At 42.5% G+C, this 24,474-nt stretch overlaps 1 protein-coding gene across 1 annotated transcript in view; it reads left to right on the top strand.

Moving 5' to 3' along the window:
- LOC135542085 (succinate--CoA ligase [GDP-forming] subunit beta, mitochondrial-like) overlaps positions 1 to 24,474 on the top strand; it is a 135,375-nt gene that overhangs the window by 32,460 nt on the left and 78,441 nt on the right. Inside the window, exon 2 of the mRNA XM_064968733.1 lies at positions 10,120 to 10,261. Within this exon, the coding sequence (XP_064824805.1) occupies positions 10,120 to 10,261 (142 nt within the window). The remainder of the gene's footprint in view (positions 1 to 10,119; positions 10,262 to 24,474) is intronic.

The following is a 24,474-nucleotide window of genomic DNA, read 5'->3' as shown; positions in this document are numbered from 1 at the left end:
AATGTATTATGCCCTAGTCTATGGATTTCACATGAATGGGAATACAGATATCTATCTGTTGGTAACAGGTACCTTTTTAAAATAAACAAGTAGGGGCCTGAATCAGAAAACAAGTCTGTATCTGGTGTGACCAGCATGTGCCTCCATGCAGCGCGACACATTGGCTTCACGTAAAGTTGATCAAGATGTTGATTGTAGCCTGTGGAATGTTATCCCACTTCTCTGAAGTTGCTTGATATTGGCGGGAACTGGAACAAAAGTTTGTGCACGTCTATTCAGAGCATCCCGAACATGCTCAATGGGTGACATGTCTGGTGAGAATGCAGGCCATGGAAGAACAGCAACATTTTCAGCTTCCAGAAATTGCTCACAGATCATTGCAACATGGGACCAAGTATTATCATGCTGAAACATGAGGTGATGGAGGGGGATGAATGCTGCGATAATGGGGCTCAGGATCTCATCACTGTATCTCTTTGCATTCAAATTGCCATTGATAACATGCAGTTGTGTTCGTTGTCCGTAGCTTATGCCTGCCCATACCATAACCCCACCTCCACCGCTGGGTACTCTATTCACAATGTTGACATCAGAAAACCACTCACCCACACGACACCATACACGTGGTCTGCTGTTGTGAGGCTTGGTTGGACGTACTGCCAAATTCTCTAAAACAACTTTGGAAGCTGCCTAAGGTGTAGAAATTAACATTTAAAAATGGCAACCGCGCTGGTGGACATTCCTGCAGTCAGCATTCCAATTGCATGCCCCCTCAACATGGGAAATCTGTGGTGTTGTGTTACAAAACTGCATGTTTTAGAGTGACCCTTTATTTTCCCCAACACAAGGTGCACCTGTGTAATGTTCGTGTTGTTTTTAATCAGCTTATTGATATGCCACACCTGTCAAAGGAGAAATGCTCACTAACAGGGATGTAAACAAATTGGTTCACAACATTTGAAAAAAAAAAAAGCTTTTTGTGAGTATGGAACATTTCTGGAATATGTTTTTTCAGCTCATGAAACATCGGACCAGTGCTTTACGGTTTTTTATTTATATGTTTGTTCCATTCTGCATTTTAAGAAAAGTATAACATGTCTAAAGATCACTTTTCAACATTGCCTGGTACTGAGCGTTCTCACTACATGGAAAAACGTAATGTTATAGGTCTTCCCTCATGCCCCTTTTCATGACTGTGCTAGCAGCCACGTGAGTTAGTGATAGCTTGCTAACGTTGCCAACTGGAACATTTAGCTAGCCAAGACCAACAACGCAAACAGACCATACCACGACATATAGTGAGTGGAGTTACAAACGGACTATACTAAACAAGTAAAATGTCTTCCCTGTGGTGAAATGTTTTCTACACACACACAGTTATATGTAGCCTACTTGGACACCGAGCCCCCACATTTCCCTCTCTCCCACACTGAATAGCCTGAAGCTATAGCGCTCTTCTCGCATGCTCTATTTCCTATGTTGGATTATTGGGAACCGTAGGTCAGGATTTTTGGTTACATGTACATTGAACAACAATGCAGCTTTTCGTCACATTTAGTTATTTCTGTATAACAAATAATTGACAATGAAGTTGGCTCTTTTACAATGGGCATCAGTGGGGAAGAATGTTTGTTTTCCCCAATTTGTGGGTGTGGTCAATTCCCCTCGACCAATAAAATGGCAGTACAATTTTTGCTCATACTTAGATGTGACGAAGACCAATGTTGATGGTCAGACAGGGAATAAGATGCCAGCACGGTGGAATTGTTTTCTTTGAAACAAAACCCTACATTTCCCAATTCAAGTTTCTCAATTCTGATTATACTGAACTTAAATGATCCAATACTGTCTTCCAGTATAAAAAACATAAGAAGCCCTAGTCACTGCTATATGGTTTTGTTTCAATGTTTATACATGTGAAGTTCCTCATCACTGCCTGGGTATATCATGTTGAGTAAAAACGGAGGCAAGAGCGCTACATGTGCTCACTGATGCATACCCTTTCAGGTTACGTCTCTCCAGCTTTAATTTCCAAGAGTTATGGCCTTTCATGTTTTATGACTTCACTCAGTAACATTGGCTTTTTTTCATTTTCACAATGGCAATGAATGAGACCTGGCTCCCGTAGTGCATTTTTTTTCTCCTTTTCGTCTTCTGTTTCTAAGGCCTATTCATAAAAAAAATCGTCTGTCGGCCTACTTTCTCTTTTTCTACATCAGTGGATAGATGTGTGTGTGTGTGTGCATTTGATCTATGTGAGGGGAGTAGTGTATGCATGTGATGTGTTTGTGCCCTAAGTGTGATTTTTCTTTTGCCTCTCACTCAAACCCGTGTCATTTTTGTCTTATGTTGCACCTACCCCATATTTTCTAGGAATATTCTAAACATGTTACTAAATATATTCTGAGTATTTTCAGATGTCATTATCAACAAAGTACAGTAAATGTAAAGCACATGAAATCAACCCTGTAATGTTTGGATTCAGTCTTCTCAGGTTAACTGTTGTGTCCTCAACTTTAGTCAAAAATGTTCCCATTATCTCCAAACTGTTCCCTTTTCAATTGCTACCATGCGTATGCATTTCATATTTATTCTGTAAAATGCATTTCAATTTAGCCCTTTCCATATAGGCCAGTTCCCATGAGTGTAGGGTTAATAGCACTGGGTAGGTAGTCTCCAGAGCGCTAATGAAGATAATTACTGTAGAACGAGTGTCTCTGGGGAGGGCAGCCTCCTGCCAGCCACTCCTTACTGCTATCTCTCTCCTGGTGCTGGCCTGCAGCGCATGCACGACTCACTACCCTAGCCACGCTAGCTTCTCCGTCATGTGTGTACTTAGCAAGCGATCTAGCAAGCAAGGTATCAACAGCCAATCCTATACGGTCTGGAAGCTATAGTGAGCTTTGATTAGTGCACAGCGATATCGCAGAGTATGTATAAAGTTAAGCTTTTCCCAAAGTAGGTCCCACACTGTCCCCGCTCCCTCGCCGCTGCTCGTATCGGCCAATGGTCCTCCCGCACGCCCCAATGTGCTCTGTGGATCTTGGCCATTAATCTTGAGTTAGTAATGACTTAACCTTGACTCAGTAGTGACTTGACTTCGCTGTGACTTTTCCATGACTTACAGCACTTTACTCCAAAAAGAGTCGAACAGGAAATTAAATAAAGTGAAAGAGAATCCTGTGAAAGTACATACTGTATGTGCCTGAAAATACTTTCAAAGGAGAATGGGAATGGCAAGCAAACTATGGAAATGCAATTTAAACCACAATCACTGTGTTTTCTCTCTCGCTGGGGCTTCAAGAGTTCAAATGTTGGCACTGTAGTACTTCCTATGACAAATCACAAGCTAATCATGTGTCCCTGCATGTTGTCCCTTTTGTGGTGAAAGAAACGCACAGAAATAACTGCATTTAGGCAGAGAGAAGAGGCAATGGGATAAAAGGGCTATTTGTGAGAGTGCCAGGGTAAAGCGTGGCTTTAGACTTTCCTTGGTATAACCGTGGTTATACAGACCGGTATGTGGATGTTAGTGTACTGGGGAATAAAGTGCTGTGGGGTTGTCTCACTCCTCTATTGTTTGGTGCAAGCAAACTGTCAGCGCCTGGAGGGACACCGCCAGCCTCACTTCCTATTCAGCAGCTGTTATTTTGGGATCTTTTTCTCCCTCTTTGGTGGGAGAGACTAACCATCCCTAATCGCTCTGAAGTGTGTTTTCTGCTCCCCCTCTCCAACTGTTCGCCAGGTACACGACAGCTGCTTTATTTATGCTGGTGTTTTTCAGGTTGCCTGGAATTAAAAGGAGTAACAAAGTCACCTTTTTCTCCTCGGTAGACTTTGTCAGAGCTTGTCAGGTCAGATTTAATATTAAGCTCCACTGGTTTTATTACCCCAAACTCATGCTCGCCTGTTAATGATCTACTCACAGATGTGAGAGCTCTCAAGGCAACGTTGGATCTGAAATGTAACCCATTCCATCCTAAAGATGTCTCCTTTCTGTTGAGTCCTCAGAGACCCAACACCACTTCTCCTTTTACAATGTTATTATTTTAAGAGGCAGGTGTTATTATGCTGAAACACTGTAGGCTAGTTCTTACTTCATAACACTCAGCGTGGGCTGTGAATTACTAGCGACCTCACAATACGATATCACAATACTTAGATAAGGTACTGATACAATATGTATTGGGATTCTCACAATTCCATACTGTATGTATTGCAATTTGATACTGTGATTTAAAAAGAAATCTGTTTTTTATTTTGTTTATTACGATTCGATGTTCCAAACATATTGCTCACGACATGTCTGCTGCCGAGAGACGAGAGGGAATGAGAAAACGAGTTCTGATGGAAATTAAAGTGCCGGAAAAGAAATGTTCTCCTTACTTAAAATTAAGATGGAGGACAATCTATAAAAACACAAACACTGGAGTTTTGGTGCAGGCACAGCCGACTAGCTCAAAAATATATTGTGGTATTGTCAAAAATAATATTGCAATATCGTGTAAAAGAAATATCCCAAATATGTTGCCGAACTGTATACATTCTTTTTCTCCAACACGAGTGTGCACTTGTTATAAAATATGTGTATGTATTGAAGTTCAGGTGAGATATTATTTAAAATGCCACTCTCACATCTGAACTTCAACACACGCACCTACCACACACACATAGCCAGTGTTCAGAGTTTAGACTAGAAGGTGACTAAGAGGAGGGAAGTCCATGGAGTCCCAGAAAGAAACTCACACTTTGTGCCAATAAGTAAAGTACAGGGAACTTGTTTCTGTTTGCCTCATGGAGCTTTGGAACATGTTCCTTTAAAGTGAAGTCGACATGAGAGAGAGAATGCAGTGTGTTAGCTTTTTAAACAAGGACATAGGCCAGACAGTCACAACACACAACTCACCCACTAACACGCAACACTGCCTCCACTCACTTATAACATGCAACACCTAACACTACTAGATGAGGAACAAACCATCAGAGTGAATACTGGTTGTTACTGTGTTTCTAAAAAAGACCCCAGAGAAGTTTCACGAGAGGGTCAGCTCTGAGCTCAGTCTGTGGCTTTGAATAACTTAAGCGTGGGTAAATGCGTTGCCCAAAGTAGGACAACAGAAGGGTTTTGAATGGAAGCAGTGGACACGAAAAGCAATTCATATTATATCTGGTGCCCTGCCATTGAACTGTTCTACTCCAGTGAGACAGACCGTCTGGCCATTATGACTGTAGGATGGCGCAAGTGTGCCACTGCCATGGGGACTGATGTCATTTTGTCACCCTAGAACTTCAGACACCCCCTTCAAAGAAAACAGGCCTACTTGTGGAAGACGATTCCTTCCAGGCAGAGCCACAGGACCCGCATATGCCCCTCATTATTCAGTGGGAAGGGAGACGAATCAGCATACTGTAGTAGGCCTAGACCGCTTCCTATGGACGCTGGGCGTTTCTGCTCTAATGACGTCTCCACTGCGCCTTACCTGGAAGGGGGTGGCAGTGAACAATGCATGCAATACAATACCCCCCCCTGTGGTTTACATATCTTTCCACACTAAAAAGTATTGTGAAATACTGAATATGAATACTGTGAAATTCTGAATATGATAATAATGCTATTTTAGTTTAAGAGCTGTTTGAAAAGACGGCCTGAAATATCAGCCTTGGTGGGATGACGTTTTGGCCTTCCATGGTAACATCACCATGCGGTAAATTAGTTAATAGTCCAATAACAAAGAGTTTCAAACCTCTCTGCCAATAACAGACCATTTTCAGTTTCCCCCTGACCACTCCCACCCAGACAGTCCTAGCAAAATTCTTGCTTTAGAAATTGCCCTTTTGCTAAGAAGCTTATTTTGTTTATTTCTGACCATTTTAATTGAGTAAGGTACTTAAGGTAAGGTACTTAATTGTTACGCAGAAATGATTTGATAAGAGATAAAAATGGATGCATTGGACCTTTTTTTAAACACGATTCATTCTTTAGAAAGTCGTTTGGTCTATGTACAATGTACTTCTTATGAATGCACATACTATTTTCTTCATAAACTACTTAAAACTAATTGAATGGATGACTAGAAAGGTATATTTGAACACATTGATTTAAATAAGTCTTACTATGGGCTATTGTTGCACATTTTGGAGAATAGAGGTGGAAACTTTCCATGGGAATTAACGGGAATATATGGGAATTAACGAGAATCTATGCAAATTAATATTAATACCATTTAAATGTGATGTTTTTTTGCATTGGATATATTTACCATATCATATGGAGACAGTAGTAGACATATTTGCTAATTATTAAATCCTTCCAATAGAAAAAAACAACTTTTAGTTTAATTAAATAAGTTGACTCTTCAAATGGTATGATTTCACTGAACAAAAAAAGTGAATATTGAATGATCCCCCAATGATCCATCGCATCTCCCAAAAACGTTTTCAACATACATCTGTAAAATGATAGTCTAGAAACTAAAGGGGAAAGAGCCTCAGATCCACCAAGTCCCTTCCACCAGGTGGCTGATGAGATATGTTGAAACGACTGCCATATTGCATATCCATCCCAAAGCCCTTGCTTGGAAGTGTACTTCGCCTGACTGCCAAGAACCTTGCCATCATCCAGACCAAGGTGGCGAGACACGGTGGAGATGACACCATAGGCCTTGTTGATCTCTGCACCAGACAGGATGCTCTTGCCAGCATACTTGGGGTCCAACATGTACGCTGCGACGTGTATGTGCTTCAGGAAGAAGTGTTCACACATTTTGATGTATTTCAGAACTGAAGTTTCCACTGCTTGAAGCAACATTGAAAAACAAGGGCAGTACGGATTTCTTCTTACATCTGCAAGCAGAGTGTGGTCATCAGGCAGGATGGCATTGTCTCCCTCATTCCTTGCGATGGCTGTTGCTGTAGGTTTCAGGAGTTTCAGGCTGCTTACCACTCTCTCCCAGGAGGTTTCTCTTGATGGGGATGTACATATTGGCAGACTGTGATATGGCCAATTCTTGGAGAGACTCCTTCCCCTCCAGGAGATGACAACATGATGACAATACCACCCCAACGGGTGTTGCTGGGCAGCTTCAATGTGGTGCCCTTATTCTTCTCATGTGGCTGTAACTTGATGACTCTTCACATGCCTAACCATTTCCTTGGCTCTCTTGTAGAGTGTATCCATTGTTTTCAGTGCCATGATGTCCTTGAGAAGCAGATTCAATGCATGAGCAGCACAGCCAATGGGTGTGATGTGAGGGTAGGACTCCTCCACTTTAGACCAAGCAGCCTTCATGGTCGCAGAATTGTCTGTCACTAGTGCAAATACCTTCTGTGGTCCAATGTAATTAATGACTGCCTTCAGCTCATCTGCAATGTAGAGACCGGTGTGTCTGTTGTCCCTTGTGTCTGTGCTCTTGTAGAATACTAGTTGAGGGCTGGAGATGTAGTTAATTATTCCTTGCACACAAACAATCGACCACCCATCAGAGATGATTGCAATACAGTCTGCTTTCTCTATGCTTTCTTGACCTTCACTTGAACTCTGTTGAACTCTGCATCCAGCAAATGAGTAGATAAAGCATGTCTGGTTGGAGGGGTGTATGCTGGGCGAAGAACATTCAGAAATCTCTTCCAATACACATTGCCTGTGAGCATCAGAGGTGAACCAGTTTCATGAACAGCTCGAGCAAAACATTCTTCAGCAATTCTCTGACTACGTTCCTCCATTGAGTCAAAAATAATTCTGATTCCAGAAGGACCATGAGTTGTTGCTATCGATAAGGTGTCTGATTCATAATTTTCACCTCGAATAGAAGTAGAGGTACTTTTGTCGGAGGTTGCTTGTTGTGTGGGAACTTTATGCACTTGGTCAGATTCTGTATCTTTGTTGCATTCTTCTCATATGATTTTGCATAGTATTTGCAAATGTACACAGCTTTTCCTTCTACATTAGCTGCAGTGAAATGTCTCCACACATCAGATAGTGCCCTTGACATTTTCCTGTAAAGATTAGAGAAAAATGAGTAAAGAAACAAATACAATTCCATGTACAGATAAATAGTTAAGCAGCTAGATTAAACAACTCCTTTTGAAAATGAAATGTTTTGAAATGAAGCATGTATGGAAACAGGTGGCTTAACATTCCTCAGTTAGCAGGCTCAAACAAGCTAAAACCCACATGGTAGCAAAAACTAACTAGCAGAAATTGTTAACAAGTTAGAAATGATTTAAACAGATTTTGCTGTAGGCTACTATTTACTAGTTAACCCCACCCAGTATTGTAAGTTCAAACTTACCAGAAAGCATGTAGTCCTTGGCTCAGACAGTGTAGTTGGGTGGGCTCAATACCATATCATTACTGTGCAAGAGCTTGAGAATCAGCTGTACATGTGATGGAAGAGTGCACGGTGTATGCAGAGGATTGCAATTCCATTGAATTGGGGATAGTTTAACCAAAATTTGCCACAAGACCTAGAATTGCCTTATGTTTATCCCACAAAATGGTTCACCGTTATAAACTAACTAACTTTGAAGAATTTAAGCAAAATTCCCGGGCTTAATTTCCCTTGGTAAATTTCCATGAATTTCCTGGAAAGTTTACGACCCTTTGCAACCCTACTGTGGGCTAAGTTATTGATGTTCATACTGTCATGCAGCCTACTGTAGATATGTGTTATAGGAAGTGTGGGTTTGACCTTGTTGCCTTGCTTCCCCTGTGAGGTGAAGCTGGGTCAGAGTTCCTCCCTTCAGTTGGTCGTGGATGCCGTCGAGATGGCCTAGTGCTCTCAGCCCGTCTCCTCTCTTCTCTTCTCATGAATGATGGAAAGGCTCCCAGGCAGCTCTGTTTGAGAGTTAGTGCTTCGGTGTGGCCTTGTCAGACCCCTTGCACCACTAAGTCAGATGGCAGCAGCCCCTCCCCTTCCACTCCTCATCTGCATCAGCCTTCAGTCAACCCTTCCTTGTCAGGATTCATTTTTTAAAGGATGTCTGAAATATGGCTTGTTTGATCAGCCCCTCAGACTTTGTTACACTTGAGGAGGCCTTCATTATTCATCAGCGGGGCTTGTAGTGGATCACGACGGGATTACGCCTGCTGGAGTCACACACACGTTCTTAAGCAGGGATGGAATAAGAAAAGAGAAATTAATTATCATTTGCAAAATGCATTATCATGTGGCAAGTGACACTTTTTGCTTCTTGGAAGTACAATATCTTGAACTTGACTGCTGACAAGTAAAACATTTTGGGACTATCACCAGTGGACTAATGGGAATTTTTTGTTGTGCAAAATATAGTTTTTAAGTAGATTTTACTTTTAAGTCTTGGAAATTCGGCACAGTTTAATATATATATATTTGTTTTAGCATTCTGAATTTCCATTACGGCAATGGCTTTGTTTTCCTTAACAATGTTAGACTGACTGCAGTCGGGGTAATGTGCCCATCTGACAACACTGAGGGCGTTTAACCTTAACACAGGTGTCTCACAGTAAAACCTGTCTGTTTAATAGTGCCAACAGCTGGAGCTGACAGCCGAGCTGCATCTGCTGACTGAGCAAACAGTTTGAACACATCCTAGGCCTGTCTACCAGTCTCATTATGGGGGATGGAGAGGCAGGGAAAAGGGAGGCAGAAAGGGTGGAGAGATGGGAATGAATGCACTCTGGAGAACTGAACATAAGTAAGGCTTAATCAGACACACCTGCACTTCCGGTATGGTTATTCTTCTAACCGAGAGTCAGTCAAACCTTGATCAACGTTTGGGCATATTTATAATTCCTGAACATCACCAGATGTTGAAACAGCAGCTTGTGCAGTGCAAAGTAATCTTTGCATGTAGGCCTAATTTGAAACAGAAACAGAAATCTTAAGCTGTCACTAAGGATACTCCTCACAGAGACCCTGTGCCTGTTTAGCCATATTCTTAGTAGTAGTAGTACTTTCAGGGGAATAGAAAACCAAGGTTCATCTCTCATGGCCTCAACTGCTCCCTGATGTTGGATTCCTTCTAGCTTCCTAGTGTTTAGCTAATTACATCTTCCGTTAAATATTTGGTTACTTTAAACAAAACATTTCAGCAATTCTCTCTCTCTCTCCCTCTTTGCCGCTGTCTCCCTCTCTGCAGTGTGCACGGGTGAGTTCCAGGCGATGGCTGAACCTGCAGGAGTATCAGAGCAAGAAGCTGATGCAGGAGAGTGGGGTTACAGTCCAGCGCTTCTACGTGGCTGACAATGCCCCCGACGCCCTGCAGGCTGCCAAGAGACTCGGTGAGTGGACATCACACACGTAGGCCTAGCCTACACTAAAACTGCAGTCTACTGCAACACTGGGTGTCATTCAGACTGAAACCATGACAATATGCTCTAGGGCTACACAGGGCCAAGGTTGCAGGAGTGGCATTAATCAAACATGGTATATTGTGTAAAGCAAACAAAATCTTTGTAGATTCCGGTGTCTCTATACTGCGGTTTGTTTGAGGAGCATCCTGACACTGTCGTCGCTCTGTTACAGCTCTGTTTACGTAGCAATCCCCAGACAGCCAACCCTCTTCCAGACGTGCAAACTGCTGTGGTTAATCTTGGCTGAAGTGTTATCAAGTTTAATTGTGTGTGTGAGGTTTGTTTGGGAGCAGGGCCCATGTTCCTTGCGCTCAGTGATCATACAGGCTCAATTCTCGTCACCCCACTCAACCATACTAATTATTTTCACGCACGCACTCTCTTCAGATTCACTTTCACTTCTTCTCGCTCTCTCTCTCTCTGTCTGCCTTTCTGTATTAATAAGATTTTATTACACACACACACACACACACACGTTATTCTATCCTCGTGGGGACCTCAAATTAATTTCCATTCAAAATCCTATTTTCCCTAACCCTTACCATAGCCCTAACCTTATCTGAAACCCTAAACCTTACTCCTAAACGCCTAGAAGAACCAACCCACACACACACCACACACACACACACACACACACACACACTAATATTTTTAATTCAGTGTCCTTGCTGTGGACAGCCATCTCTAGCACATTGTTGTTGGCCAGTGAGATGTTGGGCACTAAGGGCCTGCCTGGGGAGTTCTCAGTGTCTTGGCGGTGATGCGAGCCAAGATAAACGGAGGAGGAGGTGGTGTAATATCTCTGTGACAGTCCCAGTTGTGCTCTCTTTCACTCAGCGTTGAGAGAAGGGGACATGCAGTTGGACAGGGCCCAGATATTGAGCCCTCAGCAGACCTTTACTCTGCCCAGACCCTTTGGCTGCTGTAATCTCTGCTTATCTCAACCAACACAATGGGCTTTGCTGCTGTCCTGTAGTGTCCATGTTCACTGCTCTATACTGTAGCTCTCGCTCTCTCTCTCTGTCGTCCCTGTCTCTGTCGTCCCTGTCTCTGTCGTCCCTGTCTCTGTCGTCCCTGTCTCTGTCGTCCCTGTCTCTGTCGTCCCTGTCTCTGTCGTCCCTGTCTCTGTCGTCCCTGTCTCTGTCGTCCCTGTCTCTGTCGTCCCTGTCTCGGTCGTCCCTGTCTCGGTCGTCCCTGTCTCGGTCGTCCCTGTCTCGGTCGTCCCTGTCTCGGTCGTCCCTGTCTCTGTCGTCCCTGTCTCTCTCTCTGGTCTGTCTGTCTGTCCTTAACTTCTTGGTGACAGGGGGCAGTGTTTTCACATTCGGATGAAATGCATGCCCAAATTCAACTGCTTGCTACTCATCCCCAGAATATAAGATATGCATAGTATTAGTATATTTGGATAGTAAACACTCGGAAGTTTCTAAAACTGTTTGAATCATGTCTGTGAGTATAATAGAACTTATTTAGCAGGTGAAACCTCGAGGACCAACCATTCAGATTTTCTTTTGGAGGTCACTCTCTTTTCAATGGGTTTTCACTGGGAATCCAGATTTCTAAGGGACCTTCTTGCAGTTCCTACCGCTTCCACTGGATGTCAACAGTCTTTAGAAATTGGTTGAGGGTTTTTTCTTTGTGTAATGAAGAAGTACGGCCATCTTGAACGAGGGTCACTTGAAATGTACTGTTAGATAGAGGCGCGTGACCAGAAAGCATGCTATAGTTTGTATTCCTTCTGTATTGAACACCCCGTCTTCAATTTTATCGATTATTTACGTTACAAAATACCTAAAGTTGTATTACAGAAGTAGTTTGTCAAAACATTTCAAAGTTTACAGGTAACTTTTGAGATATTTTGTAGTCACGTTGCGCAAGTTGGAACCGGTGTTTTTCTGGATCAAACGCGCCACATAAATGGACATTTTGGATATATATTGACGGAATTAATCGAACAAAAGGAGCATTTGTGATGTTGATGGGACATATTGGAGTGCCAACAAAATAATCTCGTCAAAGGTAAGGCATGAATTATATTTTTAAATGGAAGTTGAAGTTATATAATCAATCCTCAGGTTGTTTTTACAATAAATAATCAATAATATTTCAACCGGACCGTAGCTTTTTCAATAGGAGAGCGAGAGAAAATGTCTGCTCCAAGCTGTTGCGCATGCAAAACTCTGGGGACACACAGCATCCACTGACGCGATGTGATCATTCTCGCTCATTTTTCAGAATAAAAGGCTGAAACTATGTCTAAAGACTGTTCACACCATGTGGAAGCCATAGGGAAAGGAATCTGGTTGATACCCCTTTAAATGGAGGGAAGGCATGCAATGGAACAGGGAGCTTAAAAAATAAGAGGCACTTCTGGGTTGGATTTTCCTCAGGTTTTCATCTGCAATATCAGTTCTGTTAAACTCACAGACAATATTTTGACAGTTTTGGAAACTTTAGAGTTTTCTATCCTAACCTGACAAGTATGTGCATATTCTAGCTTCTGGGCCTGAGAAATAGGCCGTTTTATTTGGGTATGTTTTTCATCCAAATACTGCCCCCTACACTCAACAGATTAAAGGGGTCAGCATGCTTCAGATCGCATACTCCCTTTAAAAGACCTTCAATTGAAAAACAAGAAAAAAGCGGCAATAGTACTGTTTAGTACTATTTTTTGCTGAAAAGATCTTAGTCACACAATTATACATTCAATTAAGATGTTTGGTGCAGTATTATTCAATGAAAAAAATGTGCAAATGAGTCGTCTCTCATTGAAACACAACAAAGACCAATCCCTGGTGAAAGGGCATAGATTTTGGCTCCCGAACTTCGGCTTACCGCCAGAACAATTTTTCAGTGGCTCGAACCGCAGAAAAACCCCTCACCGAACTCCATAAGGAACAAAAATGTCATCATAATATATGCACAAACTCTACCGAACTGTTTCAGCTGGGAAACATGCGGACGCCTTTTGTGTATTTGTGTCCATCGTCTGCTCTTGGCTTAGTTTTAAAAGGGTGTGACTGGCTATTGATGCCTCGTTAGTGCAGATGACAACGTTTGTCCACTGTGTGTTACACTTCCCAGCCACCTAAGGTCATATGAGTGGATATGTGTGAGAGAAGCTTTCTCTTTAATTTGCTTATTTTAGTTGGAATATGTACTGAGCTGCCGTGCTCCCGGTAGACAGAGAGACAGTCTGTTTCCAGCCCCAGACTCTGAGCCCAGTATCAGGGTCCTTCTGGAGAGGGGGGTACAGCAGCATCACTGGGAGTGGACGTGACCATGCGAAACTCAAATGCATTTCTCTCTTGTGCGCACACACACACTCACACTCTTTCTCACTCCCCAATATACTCCCCTCTGTCTGGCTCACTTACCCATAAAGCAGTGGACCTGACAGCTCAATTGGAGCTGTGGTATCTGGAGGTCCACTCCTGTACAGTAGAGCTGTGCTCTTGGAGGTGGATGGTGATTGATTTAGCCATTACCACTTAGGAGAAGTAACGTAGAGGCTTTTCCACTTAGATCTTCAGCAGCAACTGCTTTTCAAAGATTCAAGCAGCGGTTATGGCTTTCTGACGTCGTGTCATAACGATTGCCACATCCATGTTTTTGAGCGAGGTGGCCGAACATTTAGTAACACAAACACAGATGGGCCAACCATAACTAGCCAATCGGTCACGCAAAGTAGACACATTTATTGGGCACCTCACTGGGACTGCTGAGTACTTGGTGACTATAGCACCTCTCTCTCGTTTTCCAGAGGACCACTCTGTGGGCCACTCTGTGTGACTGACTGACACGGACTCCTGCCTGCCTGCTCAGAGCTAATGACCCAGCAGTACCTGTCCCAAACACAATCCCCCTGCACCGTTAAGTAATCTTTCACTCAGTGTGTGTTTACAGTCACACACACACACACACACACACACACACACACACACACACACACACACACACACACACACACACACACACACACACACACACACACACCATGCCTCTCAACCACATCAACAATATGATGGTGGCATTAGAGTATGCAGCAGTCGTGCGCTGATTAGGAAATGGAGTCTCGATAAATCAACCACAGAGGGGGTTTTTGACACTTCATCTAGCAATGCAGTGCCTCACAATGTGCTGTCGAAATATCCCTCTTTTGAAAACCTATAAGATTTTTGTGAATTTGAGAAGGGGCTGCCTATTTTTGGACATTTCTCAAACACACACACACACACACACACACACACACACACACACACACACACACACACACACGTCCCCAGCAGCCAATGAGCGCATGATTATTTGAGCTACTTTGGATAACACAACCCTGTTGACAGATGCATCTGCTGTGTAAATCTTGATGTATTTTCACTCTAAATTCACTCTAATACTGTATTTGTCTTGCCCTGCGTGTCCGGGAGCCTTAATGCCTGCCAAGCTTTCTGTCCTCTGAGCAGTGATCAATGAACCAGAGATTGAAAAACATTTGCTCTGATTTTCGTCTTCTCCACATGTTGAGCTTGTTTGATGAATAAGAGCAATGTATTTTTTACACGCATGCACACACAGATGGCCACATTCTTTTTCTCACCGCAAATCACGTTTTGCTCCAGTTTCCATTCCATTCAATGTGCAGTATAAGGATTTGTTTTCACATTCATGAAGGGTGCCTTCCTGTATATATTGTCCCACACAGCATACTGTATCATGAATCCAAAATGATTGGGACCCAATTTCTTAGAAGGCATACATGAATGTGGCATACTGTCTGTCTGTTATCCTGCAGTCATGCTGTCTCAATTGGCCCAGGTTGAGTTGGCTTGTGCGATCCTATAGGCTTTGTTTTCCTTATTATCTCAAATTAGCTCAGCATACAGCCATCTGTCATATCAGCACTACTGTCATATTTTCTTCATCCTGCCACCTGAAGTCTAGCCCCCAGGTGTTTGCTCTTTCTCTCTCTCACTCCTCCTGTTCCTTCTCCTCCCCATCTCTTCTCTTTCTCTCCCTTTGTCTCTTTTCCTCACTGGTTTCAGCTTTTCTCTTTCTCCAATTTGACCCTTTTTTCCCTCCCCTGCTTCTTGGGTCATGTTGAACTTATTCAGAATAGATGAACCCGGTAGAATCTCAATTAGAATAGTCAGGGATGTATTAATTAATTTCTCACAGATATGAATATTAAGTGTAAACAGTGCAGCTTTATGCACGGCAGTCATCTCTTGTTAGAGAGAGGGTTTTGATATGTCAGTGCACAGCATAATATTGAGATGGCCTGACATTAGGCTCACCCTTTGAGGCAGATCATTGGAGGAGTGTTGACATACCTAACAAGAAACTCTTCTACTGTTTGCTTAATAGATTCCATGAAACATGTTTTTATTTCTACCTCACCTGTGTAAAGGCTTTCAGAAAGCTGTGGTGAAGAACAGCACATGCATCAACCATTCATAGTACAGTGATCCATCCCTGATAGGCCTAATTCTTCTGCTCTTCAAACTTGACTCAGACAGGCACTTGATTTGGTCCCAGGCAGTGTGAAAGACTGAAATGTCTGAAATTATATAGAAAGAGTGTAGTGTCCCCTTAAGCCTTTGTTTTCAATCAGGGGGAAAGTGTGGCCATGATATTGTGTCTGCTGTAGAATCCGTTATGGCTCACATCACACATGCCTTGGGCCTACAACCTGTAAATTGAGTGAAGACAAATTTTATACCATGACCCATGATCTTCTTTCAGTGTTCTGAGGTAACGCTATTTAGAGGAGTGGAAGGGGACAATAATGCAATCATTTATACTTTATATGACAACTTACTAGTACAGCAGTCTGTGTAATAGTTCGAGGTATGAGAAACAATGCCCTCTCTCTGAGTGAATGTTTTTTCTGTAACTAATGCATTCCATGACTTGAAGTGCTTCATGACTACTGTACCAAACGACAGCCATGCTCTCTACGACCAGGGTTTCACAATCAAATTGTATTTGTCACATGCACTGAATACAATGGTGTAGACATTACAGTGAAATGCTTACTTAACCAACAATGTAGTTTTAAGAAAAAAAAAAAGTAAGAGTCAATGTGCGGGAGCACCGGTGTCGAGGTAATATTGTATATGTAGGTAGAGTTATTAAAGTGACTGCATAGATGATAAGAGAGTAGCAGTAGCATAGAAGGGGGGGGGCTATTCAAATAGTCTGGGTAGCCATTTGATTAGCTGTTCAGGAGTCTTATGGCTTGGGGGTAGGAACTGTTTAGAAGCATGTTGGACCTAGACTTGGCGCTCCGGTACAGCTTGCCGTTGGAGAACAGTTTATGACTAGGGTGGCTGGAGTCTTTGATACTTTTTATGGCCTTCCTCTGACACCGCCAGGTATAGAGGTCCTGGATGGCAGGAAGCTTGGCCCCGGCGATGTACTGGGCCGTACGCGCTACCCTCTAGTGTGTTGCGGGTCGGAGGCCGAGCAGTTGCTATACCAGGCAGTGATGCAACCCGTCAGGAATCTTTCGATGGTGCAGCTGTAAAACCTTTTGAGGATCTGAGGAACCATGCTAAATATTTTCTCCTGAAGGGGAATAGGTTTTTTTCATGCCCTCATCATTATTGTCTTGGTGTGTTATTTTGTTGTTGATGTGGATGCCAAGGAACTTGACGCTCTCAACCTGCTCCGCTACAGCCCCGTTGATGATAATGCGGGCGTGCTCGGTCCTCCTTTTCCTGTAGTCCACAATCATCTCCTTTGTCTTGATCATGTTGAGGGAGAGGTTGTTGTCCTTGCACCACACGGTCAGGTCTCTGACCTCCTCCCTATAGGCTGTCTCATTGTTTTCGTTGTGTCATCAACAAACGTAATGATGGCGTTGGAGTCGTGCCTGGCTTTTCAGTCATGAGTGAACATGGAGTACCAGAGGGGACTGAGCATGCACCCCTGAGGGGCCCCCGTGTTGAGGATCAGCGTGGTGGATGTGTTGTTACCTAGCCTTTCCACCTGGGGGTGGCCTGTCAGGAAGTCCAGGATCCAGTTGCAGAGGGAGGTTTGAGGGCACTAGGGTGTTGAACGCTGAGCTGTAGTAAATGAATAGCATTCTTACATAGGTGTTCCTTACATAGGTGGGAAAGGGCAGTGTGGAGTGCAATAGAGACTGCATCATCTGTGGATTTGTTGGTGCGTTATGCAAATTGGAGTGAGTCTAGGGATTCTGGGATAATGGTGTTGATGTGAGCCATGACCAGCCTTTCAAAGCATTTCATGGCTATAGACATGAGTGCTACGGGTTGATAGACATTTAGGCAGGTTACCTTAATGTTCTAGGGCACAAGGACTATGTTGGTCTGCTTGAAACATGTTGGTATTACAGACTCAGACAGTAATAAAATGTCAGTGAAGACAGCACATCCTGGTAATCCGTCTGGCCCAGCTGTCCAGAACAGCTGATGCTCTCATGCATGTTTCAGTTTTACTTTCCTCGACACGAGCATAAAGTTATTTAGTCAATCTGGTAAGCTTGTGTCACTAGGCAGCTCTCGGTTGTGCTTCCCTTTGCAGTCTGTAATAGTTTGCAAGTCCTGCCACATCCGACAAGCGTTGGAGTCGGTGTAGTTCGATTCGATCTTAGTCCTGTATTGGAGCTTTGCCTGTTGAGGGCATGGAGGGATTTCTTACAAGCTCCCGGGTTAGAGTCCCACTCCTTGTAAGCTGCAGATCCACCCTTTAGCTCAGTGCAAATGTTGCCAGTAATCATGGCTTCTGGTTGGGGTATGTACTAGAGGTCGACCGATTAATCGGAATGGCCGATTTCAAGTTTTCATAACAATCGGAAATCGGTATTTTTGGGCGCCGATTTTATTTTTTAAATGTAAATAATAAAAAATTTTAAATATACATTTTTATTTGAGGCAAGTCAGTGAAGAACACATTCTTAGTTTCAATGACGGCCTAGGAACGGTGGGTTAACTGCCTTGTTCAGGGGCAGAACAACAGATTTTCACCTTGTCAGCTCGGGGGATCCAATCTTGCAACAGTTAACGAGTCCAGCTCAATAACAACCTGCCTCTCTCATTGCACTCCACAAGGAGACTGCCTGTTACGCGAATGCAGTAAGCCAAGGTAAGTTGCTAGCTTGCATTAAACTTATCTTATAAAAAAACAATCAATCAATCTTAATCACTAGTTAACTACACATGGTTGATGATATTACTAGATATTGTCTAGCGTGTCCTGGGTTGCATATAATCTGACTAAGCATACAAGTATCGAAGTATCTGACTGAGCGGTGGTAGGCAGAAGCAGGTGCGTAAACATTCATTCAAACAGCACTTTCGTGCGTTTTGCCAGCAGCTCTTCGTTTTGCGTCAAGCATTGCGCTGTTTATGACTTCAAGCCTATCAACTCCCGAGATGAGGCTGGTGTAACCGAAGTGAAATGGCTAGCTAGTTAGTGCGCGCTAATAGCATTTCAGACGTCACTTGCTCTGAGCCCTCTAGTAGTTGTTCCCCTTGCTCTGCATGGGTAACGCTGCTTCGATGGTGGCTGTTGTCATTGTGTTGCTGGTTCGAGCCCAGGGAGGAGCGAGGAGAGGGACGGAAGCTATACTGTTACGCTGGCAATACTAAAGTGCCTACAAGAACATTGATTAGTCAAAGTTTAATGAAATACAAATGGTATAGAGGGAAATAGTCCTAGAATTCCTACAACCTAAAACTTCTTATCTGGGATTATTGAAGACTCATGTTAAAAGGAACCACTAGCTTTCATATGTTCTCATGTTCTGAGCAAGGAACTGAACCGTTAGCTTTCTTACATAGCACATATTGCACTTTTACTTTCTTCTCCAACACTTTGTTTTTGCATTATTTTAACCAAATTGAACATGTTTCATTATTTACTTGAGGCTAAATTGATTTTATTGATGTATTATATTAAGTTAAAATAAGTGTTCATTCAGTATTGTTGTAATTGTCATTATTACAAATACATTTTAAAAAATTGACCGATTAATAGTTTTTTTGGTCCTCCAATTATCGGTATCGCCGTTGAAAAATCATAATCGGTCGACCTCTATGTACGTACAGTCACTGTGGGGACGACGTCCTCAATGCACTTTTTGATAAAGCCAGTGACTGAGATGGGTCAGAAGTTTACATGCACTCAATTAGTTTTTGATTGGATTGCCTTTAAATTGTTTAACTTGGGTCAAACATTTCGGGTAGCCTTCCACAAGCTTCCCACAATAAGTGTTGTAACTGAGTCCGGTTTTTAGGCCTCCTTGCTCGCACACACTTTTTCAGTTCTGCCCAACAAATTTCTATAGGAATGAGGTCAGGGCTTTGTGATGGCCACTCCAATACCTTGACTTTGTTGCCCTGCCATTTTGACACAACTTTGGAAGTATGCTTGGGGTCATTGTCCATTTGGTAGACCCATTTGATGTCGTGAGATGTTGCTTCAATATATATATATAATTGTTTGTACAGATTAACGTGGTACCTTCAGGCGTTTGGAAATTGCTCCCAAGGATGCTCCCAAGGATGTGGAGGTCTACCATTTTTTTTCCTGAGGTCTTGGCTGATTTCTTTTGATTTTCCCATGATGTCAAGTAAAGAGGCACTGTAGGTCAAGCAAAGAGTTTGAAGGTAGGCCTTGAAAAACACCTCCAATTGACTCAAATGATGTCAATTAGCCTATCAGAAGCTTCTAAAGCCATGACATCATTTTCTGGAATTTTCCAACGGCACAGTCAACGGCACAGTCAACTTCGTGTATGTAAACTTCTGACCCACTGGAATTGTGATAGTCAATTATAAGTTAAATAATCTGTCTGCAAAAATTGTTTGAAAGTACTTATCATACACAAAGTAGATGTCCTTACTAACTTGCCAAAACTAGTTTGTTAACAAGAAATTTGTGGAGTGGTTGAAAAATAAGTTTTAATGACTCCAACCTAAGTGTAGGTAAACCTCAGGACAGATGTCGGTCTGTCCATCTGTCTGTCTGTCTGAACCGACACCTCCCAAATAAATATGGTGCCTTGCGAAAGTATTCGGCCCCCTTGAACTTTGCGACCTTTTGCCACATTTCAGGCTTCAAACATAAAGATATATAACTGTATTTTTTTGTGAAGAATCAACAACAAGTGGGACACAATCATGAAGTGGAACGACATTTATTGGATATTTCAAACTTTTTTAACAAATCAAAAACTGAAAAATTGGGCGTTACTATACCAGGCTTTGTTGCAGCCTGACTATTCTCTCAATGGTGCTTCTGTAGAATACTATGAGGGCCTTCAGGGAGAGGCCAAATGTCTTCAGCCTGCTGAGGTTTGTGTGGTTTGACTATTTCAGCTCATCGTAGATGTGTATGTTGAGGAACCTGAAGATTTTGACTGTCTTCACGACGGCCCAGTTGAGGATGGGGGTGCTCCCAACCTAGTTCCTCCTGAAGTCCACGATCAGCTCCTTTTGTTTTTCTGATGTTGGGGTAGAGTTTTTACCTGGCACCATGCCATCAGGGTGCCGATGTCCTCTGTGTAGGTAGTTTCATCGGCCTACTACTGTCGTGTCGTTAGCGAACTTGATGAGAGAGTTGGAACTGTGTGAGGCCACGCAGTCGTGGTTATAAAGGGAGTACAGGAGGGGACTGAGGGCACCCTTGTGGGGCCCCCGTGTTGAGGTTCAGTTTGGAGGAGATCATGTTGTCTACCTTCACTACCTGGGGGCGGCCGCCAGGAAGTCCAGGACCCAGTTGCATAGGGAGGAGTTCAGTCCCAGGGTTGTGAGCTTTGTGATGAATTTACAGGGCAGTATGGTATTGAAGGCTGAGCTGTAGTCGATGAACAGCATCCTAACATGTATGCATTCCTTTTGTACATGTGGGTAAGGGCATTGGCAATTGCGTCATCCGTGGACCTGTCAGGGTGGTAGGTGAATTGGAGAGGGTTGAGTGTGTCGGGAAGGGAGGTGATGTGGTCTTTGACTTGCCTCTCTAACCACTTTGTGATGACTGAAGTGAGTGCTAATGTAGATGTATGCCCCAGGAAGACCCCATTGTGTGAGATTATATGAGTATGTTTATGCGCAGTGTTTGCAATGTTCCTGTGTTTGTATAACACACACTTTCTTTCATAAAGGTGAAGCTGCAGCCAGCTACAATAACCTGCTCAGGCCCCAATCACTAATAGAATGTGTGAGTGAAGGAAAGCAAAAAGCCACCGCTGCTGTTACGGAAATCATAAATAGACATAATTACATCTCTGATTTGTGTGTCTGTGGTAAAACAATTGGAATGCCTCTCAAATTATTTTGTAAATACATTATGAGGAATTTGAGCTGCGTTTCAGGGACCTCACAAATCAAAATGCAATTTTGGACTCATGACGGCTGATATTGCGGGAGGAACATTACCGTTGCTCACACTTTAGGCCCTGATGCGTCGCCTCGCCAACGCTCCCAACACTTGTTCAGGCAGGAGGTATGGCGCCATTATTTTGGTAATGTTGCCTCTAAATTGCTTGTTTTATTAGGGCTATTCCGTGCTCCATTGAGCAGTAAATTTGTAATAAGAAATGCAACGACTTTTTCTTCTTCTCGGTCTCTGCTGTGCATTCGTTCCAGTTTTTTAAATTCCTTTGTCTGGACTGCGGCATACATTGGGACCCATTCTCATTCCATTCTATTACGCTGCACGCTGTTTGATAATGATGCTTTTCCCACCAATGACTGGAAATTACTTGGGATGAGAGGCCTGCATTCTAGCCATGCTAAAACACACAGGAGTAGGACTAGATGTAGTCCTGCCTACCGTATTACCAGCACTCATAATTCATGACTGCAGTAAAATTCCACTTGACCGTTCAGTCACGGTAATCTCCTTTTATGCACTCTGGGCATGCTTTGGCAGTACCCAACTTTCTAGCGGCCATGGAGTCCTAATGGCCTGGTACTCAGGGCTCTATTGTCCCTCTAACCACTGACATAAATGCAATCGAAAATCACATCAAACATTTATCATCTCAAGTGTCCTGCTTTTAAAACACCACTGTGATGATCAATTTAAAGAAAGAAGTTCAGTAGCAGGTTGAAATTGTAAAACATGGTTGTTGTGGATGTAGTTTAAAACCTGTTAAGGCTCGGGACAATACTGCCCCCTTTGGATGAATTGTGTGCCCAGAGTAAACTATAAAAAAACTGTCAAAAATTGCTAATATATGCATATAATAATAATTATTGAATAGAAAACACTCTAAAGCTTCTAAAACCGTTCGAATTATGTCTGTATGTAAAGCAGAACTCACAGGGCAGCCATTCTCCCAAACTCTCTCTCTCACCTAAGAAAGTTGCTCCAACTTTGACGTCATCGCCCCCACCCTTCCCAACCAGCTACTGATCTCGGAACAGTTTCTATTTCTTCAGCGCGCTCTCGTTGGCGGGCAAAATACTGAAGAGTCACGAGTTTTTAGGCGCGCGCTTGGCAAAAAGAGTCTTTTTGTTCCAGCTCGCATGAGAAGATTTCCTTTCGTTTAATTTAATCGCCAATTGTTTTGTACGTTAAAAACATCCTAAAGCTTGATTCTGCACTTAGTTTGACCAGTTTAGTCGACATATAATATGTAATTTTGAAGTTTTGGTGCGCAATTGTTCGTGATCAGAAGTCCTTTTTGGGGTAATTCACCTGAAGATGTTAGCATTTGCTAATACAAAGACACACCAACTGCAACCAAACGTTATATTAGGTAAGTATAACTCCTTCCTCGACATTCTGGTTGAAGACCATCAAAGGTAAGGGAATATTTATGTTATAAAATTGTATTTCTGTCGACTCCAACATAGTAGAGAAATAATGCTAATGTCTGAGCGCCGTCTCAGATTATTGAATAGTGAACGAATTCTGTAACGTTAAAAATAAATGTAACACAGCGTTTGCATTAAGAAGAAGTGTATCTTTCTAAATATATGTAGAACATGTATATTTAGTCAAAGTTTATGATGTTTATTGCTGTTATCTGGCGTTAGCTGTCGGAGATATTTATAATTTCTCCGGACATTTTTGATGCATTTTTTGAACATGGCTCAATGTAAACGGAGATTTATGGATATAAATTGCATATTATTGAAAAAAACATAAATGTACTGTGTAACATGTGCTATTACTGTCATCTGATGAAGATTTTCAAAATGTTAGTGAATTATTTTTCTTTTAATCCTGCGTTTGTGCTATTCTGCATAGCAATGTGGCTACATATTGTATGCTTTCCTGTAGGCTTATGGCGCTATTAGCCTGACATAACAAAATGTATAGTGCTTTCTAAGGTGATGATTAATTAAAAACACCAAAATGCATATTAGAGCTTATACATTGGCTTATGAGCCCAAGCCCGAAAAGAAACCTGAATTAAAATTGATTGTGCCGTTATGCAATACATAGCCTACCGCATATTATGCATGGCAGAAAAACATAAGAAAATATAAAAAATAAAATATAACATAATTGGTCTAGCCTATATTCTAAAATTAAACACATTTGAGTAATCTCCTTTGAGTGTGGACCATATTATTATGCATACTGGATGGACTGGGAGAGAACCCATAGCCCTAGGCCAGGGCTGCCCAACGCTCTTCCTGGAGATTTACTGTCCTGTAGGTTTTCGGTCCAACCCTAATTTAGCGTATCTGATTCAGCTAAGTTAAGGTCTTGTTGAGCAGCTAATTAGTAGAATCAGGTATGTTTAAATTAGGGTTGAAGAGGGTTGAGCAGCCCTGCCCTAGGTGATTCTGTTGGTTCATCGATTGTGCAGGGTGGATTACAGTTAGCCTAGAGTTGTAGTGAATTTGTATTTGTAATAGCCTAGTAAAAGGGATTTTCTTTCATAATTCTTTGGATGATATTACCTTTAGCTATACAGGATCTCACCACGATGCATTTCCGTCTTCTCCCCTCGCTTCTTTATTCCTTTCTCGAGTGCCCTGATAGAGGGGCTGTCAACAGATTAGTGAAATATGTTTAGTTGTGAAAACATGTTATTATCGATGTTCCCGAACAGATTTCACTCGATTTCCCAAATTAAGCACTGGGTAGCTGCTGGAACCAGGTTCGAGAGCCCATGGTATTCAAAGTTTGGGCGGAATATCACCTGTCGCACAATG

This window comes from Oncorhynchus masou, chromosome 6, assembly GCF_036934945.1.
Source record: "Oncorhynchus masou masou isolate Uvic2021 chromosome 6, UVic_Omas_1.1, whole genome shotgun sequence".
NCBI classification, from domain to species: Eukaryota; Metazoa; Chordata; class Actinopteri; order Salmoniformes; family Salmonidae; genus Oncorhynchus; species Oncorhynchus masou.
Note: the sequence above shows the minus strand (reverse complement) of the source record. Positions and strands in the feature narration are given on the sequence as shown.